General features: G+C 44.9%; 1 protein-coding gene across 1 annotated transcript in view; it reads left to right on the forward strand.

The window, feature by feature from the left end:
• Window positions 1–698: 698 nt before the first annotated feature.
• The window catches only part of LOC138246921 (extracellular calcium-sensing receptor-like), a 580,560-nt gene continuing 565,269 nt past the window's right edge, over window positions 699–15,989 (forward strand). The window contains exons 1-2 of the mRNA XM_069201668.1: window positions 699–956; window positions 14,334–15,167. Of these exons, the coding sequence (XP_069057769.1) occupies window positions 699–956; window positions 14,334–15,167 (1,092 nt within the window). The remainder of the gene's footprint in view (window positions 957–14,333; window positions 15,168–15,989) is intronic.

Genomic DNA, 15,989 nt, shown 5'->3' on the forward strand with positions numbered 1-15,989 from the left:
GGAGCCTCAGCTTTGCCTCTTGCTGACATCCCTGGCAGGGCCTTTTTCACTCGATTTTCAAAGAGGATATATTGACCTCAAAGGTCTGGGCTCCCTGCTTTGTTCAATGGGCTTTGGCCCAAAGGTAAAGTTAGACCAAAAGTCTAACTTTACCAGCATTTAAGTTACTAGTAGTAACTTACTTTTGTGAGTACCTAAAAGTAGCATAGACTTTTGTTCTACCTTTGTGAATCAGGACCAAAATCTGCACCAGAAAAGAATTGCTGTTGCTTTCTTCTTCTAAATGGCTAATTATATTCTATTCAATATGTGTAATAACCACCTTATCTAGCTCAAGATGAAGGTGTTGGAATTTTCCTACATGCTTTCATTCTACAGTTGGAGGTAGCTCAGACTTCAGTGCTACAGTAATTGTCAGTATGTCTTTTTATCCTCTCTATTTTGTCTTCTTCCCTGTTCCACAGCATAGTTTTTCCCCCTGTGCTCTAAAGTGAAACACCATACCGCAATGACTTTGAGTGCAGTGGTGGGGAGCCGCTCTTGAACCTCTTTCCCAAAATGTTCTGCTTTCTTCTAACATGATAATGCGCAGGAAACTCACCTCTTTAGATTTCAATGGCATGAAAATCTCACAAAAGCATTGTCACGTTTTTTCTTCTTATAGCATTCACATGGAATCATACCGATGTGTTCTCGCCATGGTTTTTGCAACAAAAGAAATTAACAAGAATCCTTCAATTCTACCCCAGATAGACCTGGGATTCAAGATTTATGACTCTTGTTATTCTGAAGCTTCTGCTGTTGAGGGGACTTTGTGGTTGCTATCAGGTCTTCGGACAACTGTCCCAAATTACAGCTGCGCTCCCCAGATAAAACCATCAGCTATCATTGGCGATTTACTATCGGCAGCAGTCCTTCCTATGGCCAGACTTCTAGGGGTCAGCAGATATCCTCAGGTATGCTATCTATGTAAATTATGTAATTAGTTCAGTAGCAATCAACAGCTCGCTATAATGTGTTGGGTATTTATACTTTATTGAGTTTGTACGTACAGATGTTTGTATAGTAAGAATTTTCGCATTACCTACTTAATTACCAAACCTAAACTTTTTCTACTATAAATAAAATAATACTCATAATAAACAAACGTATGTTTCAGTGTTGCATTATATGTAGAAAATGCATGTTTTTGCTTAACAGCAGCTACTGGAAGACCAACAATCTGGTGCACAATATCACAGGGTATGGTGCCGGAATATTTTGTTCTAATATTTTGTTACAAAAATGTTGTAGTCAGAATATATAGACTAGAAAACGTTTGTGAAGCTAAATGTATAGAGGTAAGAATAAATACGGAACTAAGGGCCAGATGTAGCAAAAATAAAAATTGCGACTCGCATTTTGCGAGTTGATGCGACTCGCAAAATGCGAGTCGCAATTTGGAATGCCAGAAAAAAAACGGATCCGATTTTGCGACTCGCAGCCGGACTCGCAACGCTGTGTGCGAGTCCGCAGATTGCGAGGTCGCTGTTTGCGAGTGTGCAAACAACGAACTCGCAATTAGCGAGTATGTGTCGCAAATTGCGACTACCTTCAAAATTGCTTACAGGTGCAGCAGAACACTCCAGAAAGCACACCAGAACACTCTGTAAACACTTCCTGGCACATGATGATGACATCACAGCCAGGAAGTTAACAAATACACCTGGGAGGAGGCTGGACCACACCCTTTTATAACTGCCAGTCTTCACACTGAACAAGCAGCAGCAGCCATGGAGGGAACCCCACGAAGAAGAAAACTCAAATTTTCTGAGAGGGAGCTGGAGGTGCTGACAGAGGAATGCTGTCAGCACCATGATGAGCTTTTTGGGAGAGCAGCCCTCACTGTTCCTGAGGCCACCAAAAAGAAACTCTGGCAGGACATTCAAGAAAAAATTAATTCCCTGGGTGTGAGCCACAGGACAATTGAGGACATAAAGAAGAGGTGGTATGACCTCCGCTCCCGGACCAAGGAGAGGGTGGCAGAAAGGCTCCGGGAGATGAGAGGCACTGGAGGGGGACCATCATCTGTGCCACCACCCACACCCCTGGAAGAAAGGGTGGAGGAAACATTGGAGCAGGAGGCAGTGTGTGGATTTGGGGACCTGGACACCTCAGAGCCCGTACATCAACCCGTGAGTACCATGTGATAAGCCTGTACCCCTATCAATGTCATACCCCACCCACCATGTACACAGGTGCATGCACAACCAAGATAGCTCCATTACAGGGTAGAAAAAGCCAGAATGATGCATTATGGGAAATGTAGTCAAATAGGCAGTTCATAGGCAAATGTTTATTAGGAATTGTGCAATAGATACTAGACACTGACAGTGTGTTCCCCGTGTCCCACAGGTCTCCAGCAAGACACCCCAACACCCCAACCACCCAGGCCCAGGAGGACACCCCAGGACCCGCCAGCACCCCCACCTGCACAGTCAGCAGCATTCCTGCATTAGTAACGCCTGATGCAACAATCACGCCAGAAGCTGCCCCAGCAACAGGCAGGGAGGATACAAGTGGGAGCACAGGGCAGCCACCGCTGCGCAGGCGTCGCAGGGCAAGACCATCTGGATCCGGGATACTTCCTCCAACCAGCAGGGAGGCACATCTGCTGCGGGGTCAGCGCCTGCAGAACAGAATATTGGGCAGGATTAGTGGTGTGCTGCACCGCTTTGTTAGGCACAACCATGCAAGCATGCAGCACCTCACAAGACGCATGGACATGATGTGCCAGAACACTGGGGACATTGCCCTTGCCATTAGGGAACTGGCGTGCGGACTGCTGGGCCAGGCAGAGGCTGGGCGGCGCAGAGATCGCCAGACAATGCAACGACTGGACAGGATGGCCACATCGATCAGCAGGCTAGCCATTAATACAACAGGCCTGTCGAGGAGGACAGTTGGCCTGCAAATAGAGATGGGCCATTTTTCTGGGGATTTTGCCAGGGGCCTGGGACGTCTCACCCACATAATTGAACTTATGGAGACACGGGAAATGTCAAGGGCCACCGGGGAAACACCCCAAGACAGTGAGGAGGGCTCAACAGTGAGCAGTGTATCTGCCACTGACAGCAGGGTGCTGAGGAGTGGTAGGCACAGCACCACGGACGCAGCAGGGACCAGCCAGGCTGGCAGGAGGGGCAGGAGAACATAGATGACACCCAGGACCAATAAATGTGGCACATGGTGTTAATGTGCCACATGACTGGTTGGCATTTCCCTGCCCATGGACAATTTCAACTTGTACATAGTTTCTCAATTACAGTAATAAAACAGTTATTTTTGTTCCACTTAACAAATGGAGTTTTTGGTTAATAGGTGAGTATGGTGGGAGTTGACACGTACCGTCCAAAATATTGTGTTGCAATGTGTTCCCGTCTCAGTCTGCCTTGATTAGCTAGACTCCTATCCCCATGATGGCGATGTGGTTGTTCTTGCTCTTCATCATCAGGATCTGGGTCTGCAGGGGTGAGAGGTAGCCCACGTCGGGTGGCTATGTTGTGGAGGATGGCGCATGCGACCACAATTGTGAATGCGGTAATGGGGGTGTATTCGAGTGCACCTCCACTGCGGTGGAGGCATCTGAATCTTGCCTTCAGGAGTCCGAAGGTGCGCTCTATCAGGTTCCTGGTCCTCTTATTCGCACTGTTGTATTGCCTCTCAGATTCAGTTCTGGGTGTCAAAAATGGAGTCATGATCCAAGGCCTAAGAGCATATGCACTGTCACCTGTTGGGCACAAAAAGTACACTGTTAGGAAGTCCAGATTGTCGTGCACAGTGACCTGTGTGTATGTCTGCAAGTGTCTGTGGCTCTACCTAGGAGGTAACCGTCTCCGAATTCCCCACGTTCCAGGCGTTGATGTATCCCACTATGCCTAAAAATGTATGAGTCATGGGTACTGCCTGGAAACTTAGCTACGATGTCCGTGATGACATAATGGGCATCACAAACGACCTGTATGTTGAGTGAGTGGGTACACTTTCTGTTGCGGAAAATGTGTTCCAGATTAGCAGGGGGGCATATTTGAATGTGTGTCCCATCTACACACCCTATGACATGGGGAAAGTGGGCAATGCGGTAAAAGTCCAGCTTGGTGCTGTTGATTTCTGCCTCATTCCTTGGTAAGTATATGAAGTGAGACATGTGCGTGACTAAGGCATCTAGGAAGGCCCTGAGGAACCTTGACACTGCACTTTGGGATACCCCACCTGCCACAGCAATGACCCCCTGATAGCTCCCTGAGCCAAGAGGTGCAGTGAGCATAGTACTTGCACATGCGTAGGAATGGCGCAGCCACGCAGAGTCTGGTGTTCTAGCTGTGGTTTCAGTAAATAAATTAATTCTAGGATGGCTGCGCTGCTAAGGCGGTATTTGTCATAGATCTCCTCTTCAGTTTGCTGAAAAAGAGTCTGCCTGGTTCTATATATCTTCTCCTGTCTGTGGCCCCTCCTCCTCCTCTGCTGGGCTGCGTAGACTCTCCTCCTCACTGCTATCAGGTATATCTCCGCCATCTTGAGTAACCCAGATGGCTTCTGGGTCCCCTTTTATACTTTGGTAATGGTTACCACCTGCTCTGAGTTGGTGGTAAATGGGACATGCAAACAGGGCTTTTTGCGACTAGTCGCAATTTGCGAGTTGCAATTGCATAAGGTTTGCGACTCGCAAATTGCGACTTGCTATTTGCGGGTCGCAAAATGGGGTCGCACCGGATGCGACTCGCAAACGGGTCCCATCGCTTTTTGCGAGTCGGAAATGGGCTTTTTGCATCCCATTTCCGATTTTGCACTGTCGCAAATTGCGATTCTGCCCGTTTGCGAGTCGCAAACGTTTGCTACATCTGGCCCTAAGACCAGTAAATCTATTCATTCCTATGTAGACTTAACTTCACAATCTTTTATAGTCAATATTTTGGCTACAATTTTCTGACAAGCAGTCTATCAAGCACTTAACAGATTTAGGCCCAGATTCTCAAAACTCTCAGGCAACGCTGCGCAGCAGCCAAAAATGCTGTACTTGATTGCATGACAGATAGAGAGCAGGAGCGCGCTATCACAGAGATATGGCACTCTCTTCCCCTCTCCCTAGCGCCGGCGCAGATTTGTGCTACTGAGCACCATGCAAACACCGTAGCGTCATCGTTCTAGGTTGTGTGCTTGATTCTAACATAGGTTTTGTACTCACAATACCTCAATGTATGCAAATGTGATTGCACTTATGGCATTGCATTGATTCATAAAAGGTTCACTTGACCTTCACATCCCAAGTCACGTTACTTCGAGATTGTCCCATTTATGTCTATCTCTGTTGTTTGCTATTCAAGGACATGAAAGTGTTAAGTATTAATAAGCAATGGGATTGATGGAAGAACATAACATGAACTCAGGTTAAGAATTAATGGCCAGATTATTCGTCAACTGGATTCAATGTTCTGTAAAAAATATATATACATAATCCTAGTGAAAGAGAGATTACTATTGCTTTCCTTTATTTCAGAAATGTCCTCTAAAAACCCTAAAACTTTTAATGTACCACCAATTACGAATTAATTTAATGGTATATGCACGTGAAAAAGAGATACATTACTAGTCATATACTTATTGAATCGAGTAGCAAGTGGTACTGTCAGTTTACAGTCATGCATTGGCACATAAATAAATTAAAATATGTACAATATTAATAAATAAATTAAAATATGTATAATCAATAAAAAACATTATTAGCTTGCTTACTTTTTTTCCTGTTACAGGCGCATTCTGACAGTTGCTCACTGTGCCACTGGAATCAAGCTACCCTGAAACCGGTCCCAGGATGCTTGTTTCTGGTCCAGTGAGGACCTGGCTTGGCAGTTCGGTCTGGACTGTTCCCATGAGGAACAGGGTCAAGACTGATTTGCATATGGCTGGGTCCAAACTGGGGTGGCATGGTGAGCAAAAGAACGATGGATTAAACCCAGATCTATGACTGGGGGTGAGTGTTTGACAATGTTCAGCATTCCGTCCATCACTTGTTGTTTTTGCTTTGTCGCCCTAAGTGGGAAGGGTATGCCCAGACGTGGGTCCCGTGCTTCCCATGCCACTGGATTCAAGCTAGCCTGGCTGATGAGGGGTGAAACTCTGAAACCGGTCCCAGGATGCTTGTTTCTGGTCCAGTGAGGACCTGGCTTGGGAGTTTGGTCTGGACTGTTCCCATGAGGAACAGGGTCAAGACTGATTTGCCTATGGCTGGGTCCAAACTGGGGTGGCATGGTGGGCAAAAGAACGATGGATTGAACCCAGATCTATGACTGGGGGTGAGTGTTTGACAATGTTCAGCATTCCGTCCATCACTTGTTGTTGATGCTTGGCATGGTGAGCAAAAGAACGATGGATTAAACCCAGATCTATGACTGGGGGTGAGTGTTTGACAATGTTCAGCATTCCGTCCATCACTTGTTGTTTTTGCTAAACATCTGTATGGCCCGATCAAACCCATTCCTCTGTGTGGGTAACAATCCGCTTTTCTCAACTCAGAAAATTCCTCTGATGTGTTAGCCACTATTCTTAGGCCAAGTTTGGGTATATTGTTTTTAAAAAATCCAAATGTACACCCAAGTGCTGAAAAGTATTGTTTCTGACTTTACAAATTAAAGTTTTTTAATTTTTTTATTAAACAATTGTTACGTTTTTATTTTGTTATATTTATGAATATGGTACCTTCATCCGCTCCTTCCCAATTATTTTTTAGAGAGAAAAATGGAACTGCTCCTGAGGCCGGGCTTACATCCCCCCACCCGCCAAAAAATAGTAATATAATGGGGAGCCATGGCCAGTGGCCAATAGGTCAGGGGAGCTGCGGGTCAAAAAAGTTTGGGTACCACTGATCTAAGTATAGAGCCATCCCATTCAGAATGTCAGTTCCTAATATATACTCTAGGAGGGGCACAATCAAAACAGCGTATTCTCTTTTAGGTGTTCTTCCTTGTTGGACCTGGCCCTTGTTCATCCCCTGACTTTTTGCCTCCTTCCTCCCATTTTTTCTGACCGCTTGCTGTTGGCTGTAGGACTCTGAGCGCTTTATTACTGCTGATCAGTGCTAAAGTGCAGGTGCTGTCCATTCTAAAGTTGGTATGATTGCCTTATTCCTATTTGGCATATTTAATTTACCTGTAAGTCCCTTGTACAGTGGTATCTCCATACCCAGGGTCTGTAAATTAAATGCTATTAGTGGGCCTGCAGCTCTGCTTGCACTACCCAATGAAGGAAGTAGCCTTTCAAATCTGCCTCAGGCCTGCTAGCGCAGGGCCTGAATGTGCAGTTTTCTGCCAGAAGGATCTGGCATCTAAATTTACTTGCCAGTCCCAGAGCTCCCCTTTTACTACATGTAGGTCACCACTAAGGTAGGACCTAGCTAGCCCTATGGGCAGGGTGCTATGTATGTAGAAGGCAGGACATGTGCCTAGTAGCGTGGCCTCTCCTGGTAGTGACAAACAGCCTATTTGGTTTCTCACTGCTGTGAGTCCTGCCTTTTCATAAGATTGCATTGGAAATGATCTGCCTTATGTCTAAGGGGTATTGGCTTATTTATGAGGGGTACCGTGGGTATGTTTGGTAAGGTCGTAATGGTAGTGAGAAATGCTCCTTACTGGTGTTTGTGGATTTTTTAATTACTATTACAGAAATGCCACTTCTAGAAAGTGAGCATTTCTCTGTGCTTATGACCCTGGGGTTTTGCAGCTTGACTCCAATCCACCTCTGGGCAGAGTAACAGTTGGGCTGTATATCCTTTTCAGACAGCCTGGACACAGGGAGGATGGAGGTGTCACTGAGGTGTATCTGCATACTGAATAGACGTCCGGAGCTGAGAGAAGGGAGAAGAGGGGCACACCTCCATCTGTAAAGGCTGTGCCCTGGCCTCACACAAAAGGGTCATTTACCCTCAACTAATGTTTGGAGCCTGTGCTGGAAGAAAGAGGGGGCCCTCCCAGAACCAGTTGTAACCAGTTGGAATGTCCTCTCCCCTTCCTTTGTGAACACACTGTAAAACTGAGTATAAGTACAGGAGAATTTTCCCCACAACTTGGTGACCTTTTGGAACTTACTTGGAACTGGACACAGAGTGCTGGAGGAACTCCCCAGGAACCGCTGTACACTGCTGCTGCTGTGCTGACCTGTGACCTGCCTGGTCACTTGGAGGAACTGCCACTGTCTGCAACCTTTTTTCTGGCCTGCTGCTGGGCCCTGCCACCTGTGCTCCTTCTCTTGTGTCCCCAGGGGGCTAGGTGCTGGGGCCCCTCACACCTGACATCGCCTGCTGCAGCCTGGAGAAGCACTTCCTTCCCTGGGAAATTAGCACCCTGAAAAGTTCTCTGCCTGCTGCCTTGGCGCTTGGAAAGCATCCCATTTGATTAGTAAAAGCATCTGGGGAGTGATGTGGTTTTCCCCCAGTTTCCGCGGTGGTAAGCGCCCTGCCGGAGAATCACCACTGCGACCTGGGCGATGTAAATCTCCAAAGCGCAAGTGACACGCTGCTGCTGGGATTCCCAGGGTGTCTTAGATCGACAAAAAGGAGCAAGCGCGCTCCAATAGTGCTCCTGGGGTGAATCGCGCTCTCAGGTGCACCCCCCTGGCACCAGCAGGCCAACACTTAGGCATAGTCACCGCTGCGACCCGGCCGGGAGCAGAAACACTAGCGCACCAGATCGAGTGTGGGCGAGTACTCAGTGAAGGGCCTATGAGGGAGGGAGAGCTCCTCGGAGGTCTCCTCCAGATCCCAGGGCCACCCGGACAGCAGGACGCAGAGGAGGTAAGGGAAAGACCCCATTCTCCCCCAGTCCCTGCCACAGGAGCATGAGGCTAGTTTGCAGCACACATAGAAAGAGCTAATCACCATTGAAGGTTGTTTTTGTGCAGGAACATGTCCCTTCCTGCACAAGAATAATCTCCCCCCAAACACAGTCATCCTTGCACCATGGCAGAAGGGTAGCTGCGTTGGCAATAGGCAGCTAAATTAGCACAGATGCAGGGGAAACACTCATATACTAGTAAATAAAGCACAACCTTGTGTTTTAGAAGTGATGCAGCGTGGAGCTGCCTATTTGGGCTCAGTGGTGCAACACTGTAATGTAACTATGCCCCAAAGTGTTACCATTTAGGTAACAAGGAGACACAAATAGGTAATCATTTAGGGCCAGATGTAGCAAAGGTTTTTCCCCATTCTGTGTCTATGGGAAAAAGTGTTCGTACATATGGCCCTTAGTGGCTGATTTGTGCAAAGTTATGCCAGAAAAAAACTGGATTAATCATGGCTTCCACACTTGACCATATTGTGTGAACTTAGGCAAACATTTTATTTTACCTTTTTCTTTACTATTGCATGCTAAGCACATTCAAATACCATCAGGATGCTAGCTGTACAAAATCTTGTCTGTCTAATTTAATAGACTATATTGTTGCCCTAGCAATAAGAATCTGAGCCACATAGATGAATCAAATCATAATTGTCTTGCCTCTTAGGGGCATATTTATACTCTGTTTGCGCCGGAATTGCGTCGTTTTTTTTTACGCAATTCCGACGCAAAACTAACTCCATATTTATACTTTGGCGTTAGACGCGTCTAGCGCCAAAGTCCATGGAGTTTGCGTCATTTTTTTGAGTGGACACCTACTTTGCGTTAATGATATGCAAGGTAGGTGTTCCCGTCTAAAAAATTGACTCCGAGGCATGTGTGCCGCATTTACACTCCCGGGCAAAACTCAAGCCCGGGAATGGGCGGGTCAAAATGAATGACGTCCAGCTGCTTTTGCGCCGTTTTTTAGCGCCTGGTCAGGGCAGGCGTTAAGGGTCCTGTGGGCTCAGAAGGAGCCCAGAGGTGCCCTCCCATGCCCCCAGGGACACCCCCTGTCACCCTTGCCCACCCCAGGAGGACACCCAAGGCTGGAGGGACCCATCCCAGGGACATTAAGGTAAGTTCAGGTAAGTATTTTTTTAATTTTTTTTGTGGCATAGGGGGGCCTGATTTGTGCCCCCCCTACATGCCACTATGCCCAATGACCATGCCCAGGGGACATAAGTCCCCTGGGCATGGCCATTGGCAAGGGGGCATGACTCCTGTCTTTGCTAAGACAGGAGTCATTTCAATGGGGGCTGGGAGTCGAAAAAAATGGTGCAAATCGGGTTGAGGCGAAAAATTTGCCTCAGCCTGACTTGCCCCATTTTTTGGCGCCCAAGCTCCATATCCCCCTACGCCGGCGCTGCCTGGTGTACGTCATGTTTTTTTCACGCACACCAGGCAACGCCGGCTGCTAACGTCATTGATTAAATACGGCGCCCGCATGGCGCTTCAGAATGGCGTTAGCCGGCGCTAATTTTTTTGACGCAAAACTGCGCTAGCGCAGTTTTGCGTCAAAAAGTATAAATATGGCCCTTAGTGCACTAATGGTGCTGTCACTGGTGGGGGGGGCAGGGGCGGAATGGTTCTAAGATCGTGTTTAAACACAATGGGGCATATTTAGGAGCCCCTTACGCCTCCTTGCACCACAATAGTGTAATTTAGTTTTACGTTACTGTGGCTCAACGAGGTCAAAATCCCTTTGCTCTACATTATGCCTGTGTCAGGCATAAGGTACGCAAAGGGGGGGTTCCCCCCAATTTATTTACTCTAATCCTGCAAAGCTCTGAACTAGCGTAAAAAATTCTAACGTTAGTCCCCTACCTACCACCATGGTGAGCTGCATTTTAAATACAGCGCACACATGGTGTCATTAGGGGGGGAACTAAATGGTGCAAGAAAAGTGGTGCTGCAATGTGTGCAGTGCCACTTTTATAAAATATGCCCCTATCACTTTTAATTAGTGTTTCTGCTGTGCTCTAATGTGACGTTTTAATGTCAATGCTTCCACATGTCAAAAAAATACACTTCTTGGAATTTTGAAGAGAGTACTTTTTCCACCTTTGTAAATTAGTGCACTCAGCTTCTAGCCAGTGTGAACTGACTCAATATAATTGTCATTTGATTTCACCTCTGCGCCCTACCTCTTCTGACTTCTTTCTCCTGCCCATTTGCACACAAGAGAATCAGTACAGCTCAGCTGGGTTACAACCAGGACCAGTCATAACTTGGAACCTGTTACTCAATTTGAAGTTGTTATAGCGGTTACTGTAAAATCAGATTACTTGTAAATACTTGGACATCTTAAAATACTAAACGGAACTTTGGGATGCACATATTCACGGACATTAATTGAACAATTACACCCATTTTCTAGAAAACACTCTCTTGCATGAATACTCGCTGTGATCCGCTAGCTGAAATGTACACTTTCATGATGTGTAGGTACAGGTGCTTAAATGTGTGCACCACAGACTTCCATGCACACCCATTCACCTGCACATATATACACACACACACACGTGTTTTTGCATATAAAGATATTTTCACAAAGACAATGCACTTCTATACATAACTAAACAATTGCACTTGCACTTACTGCAAAGCACACATACTCAAACATAGACACATAAATACACACGTGTTTGCATAGGCACATTTACATGTAAGCATGCACTTGTTTTCACAAACATGCACCTCCACCCAAAACTGCATACATCCTCACGCCTGTATAGAGACCCGGGAATTCACGAGCTCTCATAAGCATAGCTATTAATACCTTTTAGGTCTTTCACAAACACACACTTTTTTATGTGTGCCCAGGTCCGGGCAGCACACCATTTAGTGCTTAATCTCTTTTTCAGCATCAAGACATATTTTTAACATTCAACTAGAAATATATATAGAAATGCCGACTAATGTTAAATAGTTATTGTAAACTCTTTCTCTCCTTCCCACCTCAACTACTGGCATTTGTAAGGATGCTATTTTTTCACTATTAGTCTATATGAACAAAACAAAATTTGTGCCCTGCGGTCAAAGTAGTAAAGCACGGACCCCCTCTGCTTTCTGTATATAACGATAAATAGCCCAACATTTTGCCTTGTATGATGCATCTTAAATCTATCAGTATGAATGAATCATCTCGTGCGAGAGAGGTGATGTTCTCTCCAAGCGAGACAACAAAATGCACTCTCAATGATCAGTTTGCAGACTCAGTGCCATGTCTTCACAATCCCTTCAAGGAGATGACTCTCCAAGGCCACCCAACACACTACGGGCCAGATGTATCAAGCGATTTTGCATTCGCAAATGGTGCGAATTGCAAAATTCGTCCGTTTGCGAATGCAAAAATGCCTTTCAGAATGTATGAAAGGCACTTGCAGTGCAATTTTAAGGAATCGCTAAAATAGCGATTCCTTAAAATTGCAACCCCATTTAGAGAATCGCAAATTGCGAGTCTCTAAATAGGAAATACCAAATAAGGAATCCTTATTTGCGATTTCTTAAGCACATGTATTAAGCATTTCCTAAATGCGAATTGGCCATTTAGGAAATGCAATTACCACCAACAAAAGTTTGGTGGTAACCATGTGCAAATTTTAAAAATGCATTTTAAATGCATTTTTAAAATTGACATGTAGTGCACACATGCCCCTAAGGCATGTGTGTGCTTCACATGTCCGTAAAAATATTTTTGGGGTGCAGCAGAGGGGGCCTTAAGCCCCCAGCACCATGGGATTTGCATTTCCTAAATTGCGAATTCCTAACTGGAATTTGCAATTTAGGAAATGCAAAAACATTCGCAACAGGCCTATAGGTGCAAATGGGGTCGGATTCTCTATTTGCGATTCGGTAATAGCATTTGTGAATTTTAAGAAATCGATATTACCGAATCGCAAAATTCATACATAAACATTTTGCATTTCTTAAATAGCGATTTCTTAAAATTCGCTATTTAAGAAATGCAATTTTGTTTTTTGATACATCTGGCTCTACATTTCTGACATCAGCAGACACCTGGACATGCAGTTAGCGTGTTTAAAGCACGAACTCACACAAATGCCTCTGCTCTCTTTGTGAATGTTTATGATCCTATGTTATGTTTTATATGGTATATGGTGGAGCCCAAGCAGTCCTGCCTGTTACTGCAGCCCCCTTCAGAGGTCAGACTAGTTTGGCAAATCAGAAATTCTACGAAATAGTTTATGAGTTTTCCCTTATACAGTAGAGGCTTTTTAGAACTCCATTTTTAGTCCGTGTATAACAGAGATAGCGAGGAAAATTGCACCAAAATACACTAATATTTAAACATTTTGTCAGGGGGAACCCCCCAGTTCCCGCCCATAACCGTCTGGTGCACTCACTTTGCTCGCTCACACTAATTCCTTTCTTGCTTTTACGCCCCAACACTTTCAAACTCCAGCAGCTGCCACTGGCATCAGACTCTGTACTGGACAGGGAAGCACAGCACTCACAATTGTCTTCTTTCTTCCTTTTTTCATAGATCATGTATATAAATGAGCTAAGTCACAAGTGGGTTTCACCTTTACTCTTGATGGGAAAAGTGAAAGTAAAGGTCCCAAAATGTTTGTTGCTACTAGAAGAAAGACAAGCACTTTCAAAAAGTTGATAGTATCTTGGGGTTGGAAGCAAACGTCTAGAAAATGAAAGAAGCATGGTCTTTACGCTCGCCAAACCTATTGACATGCAGAATAGGATTTAATGCTGGTGACACATGGAAGTACACTGCTGATAGGTGTAAGGTTATGTATTTTTAGTGGGTGGTTGCACAGTAACAATGGCATAAAACGAGATGGCATTTATGTTTATCCAGATTATACTGTTATTCAGTGCTTAATTTGTAAATAAAAAGGTGCCGTGCCCAAAGCCCTCCTCTTAAACACGCGGCTGCTGCAATTAAATGTGCAAACACGGAATACTGAGGCGGCGTAATCCTGAAGTCTTATCGGGCCTCTTCAATCCATATAAATCCACTCCCTGCCCCTTCAGCGCACTTTAGCAGCTTTCTACTTTTTCCCTTTGTGACGCTTTTTACCGTTTTTCTCTCCCTCCGTCTTTCTCATATGTGTCTTTTGCTCGCAGCAAATACTTATGGAAGAAGACTAATCGCCGGCCCTCAAAAATAAGTGCAGGTGGTCAGCACCGGAAACAACAAGCACAAATTAAGCACTGCTGTTATTTCATAACAGAAAATAACCTAAGCATTTTATGAGAAGTCTGGATATCGGGGGCAATTATTACTCATGCTTGACCAGTTTACGACATAGCACATGGGTATTAGACTGCTAGTCAGCAGGCATACACACTAGGAGCAAAAACTGACAATATTATACAATAAAGTACTAGCATGGCATGTGTTAAATACTCATGGTTAATTAAATATGTCTTTCTTCACACTAGGTCAGCTATGGTGCAGGACTCTCTATACTGAGTGATAAAATGCAGTTCCCATCTTTTCTCCGGACTGCTGAAAATGGAAACTTTTTTGCCCAGGCTTACATCGATCTGTGTCTTCATTTTGGGTGGACGTGGATAGGAATTCTGGCTTCAGACAATGACTTTGGTCTTCAGCATGGTCAGAATCTACTGAAAGATGCTCCTAGGAGCGGCATTTGTGTTGAATTCTATGAAACCTTAGCTACACAGGTCACACAGAAATCTTTATCTCACGTGGTCAATGTCATACGACGTTCTACATCAAGAGTCATAGTGTGCTTCACCTTTTCTCCTCAGATGATTTCTCTTTTAAAAGTCATTTCTGCACAGAATATTGTTGGCAAAGTTTGGATTGCAAGTACAAGTTGGCTTTCTTCTGTATTTGCAGTGAAAGACTTATGGCATACTCTACATGGCACAGTGGGATTTGCAGTTTACAGTGGAGAGATGCCAATGTTCAAAGAATTCCTTTATAGCATCCATCCCTCTAACTTTCGCAATGACATTTATATGAAACAGTTCTGGGAGCAGGCTTTTAGTTGCCAATGGCAGGATGATTTCAATGGAACCATGTCTGGAAATGAGACAGATGAAAAGAGGCTTTGTAACCAAACAGAACAATTGGAAACTCTTGATGAATCAGCCTACGATGTGAATAACTTCAGATATTCTTATAAGGCATATAATGCCATCTATGCCTTTGCACAAGCGCTACATGATTTGAAATCTTGTATACCTATGCATGGCCCTTTTTCTAACAGAACCTGTGCAGATTTCCCAAGATTTCACCCTTGGCAGGTAAGAACTGTCTACCTACTAAATATGAATTTTAGTGTTTAACGTAATTTACCATTTAGTGCATGATTTTTTCAAAGACTTCAATAAAAACTGGATACATAATACATATGAATACACACATTCCTATTAGAAACACTCTGTGCCTCAATTAGAGTTAGGTGTAATAAGAACAACCTCACTGATCAGCGGGGCTCCTGTCCCACCAAATTTGTGTTTCCCCTGCTGCTCCACCAATGTGAATGTTTGACCCAATGGCCCACCCACATCACAACCATCAGTTCAAAGTGATGGTATCCTAAGCTATTTTGTGCAGGCCGAACCTCACTTAAGTTTGTTTCCTAGGACTACCAAAGACATAGTGGCCCCATCCAGGGAATTCACTCCCTGGTGGAGACTCATGGAGAAAACGCATTGCAACTCAGGGCAAAGACCCAAAACGTGCTGTGAGTAATTCTTGCAAATAGTCTAAAGCACTGGCAATCATTCTGGGTAGGATTTCAACCCTTGTTTTTGCCCAGTATGCCACTGTAGATAAAGGCTCTCCTCATGCAAATCAGTAATGTCTCTGCTCCTGAGGAGACCAGTCCCTCCAGAACTGCTAGATGAGGCTCCCTTCGGAAGGGAACAGAAGTAACCGCACATCATTCTCAGTCTTTATAGAGTCCTGTGGCACAGCGGTCAAGAGTTTACTCTTTGTCACTAAGGGCGCTACTACAAACATACAAAATTGCTCTGAGTAGTATTCTAACAGATCGGTTTTCACCTACTATGCCACACAGACAGCGGCTAGACATTTTTTTTTACATCAAACATGGGTTCGTA

Source organism: Pleurodeles waltl, chromosome 7 (assembly GCF_031143425.1).
Source record: "Pleurodeles waltl isolate 20211129_DDA chromosome 7, aPleWal1.hap1.20221129, whole genome shotgun sequence".
Taxonomy (NCBI): Eukaryota; Metazoa; Chordata; class Amphibia; order Caudata; family Salamandridae; genus Pleurodeles; species Pleurodeles waltl.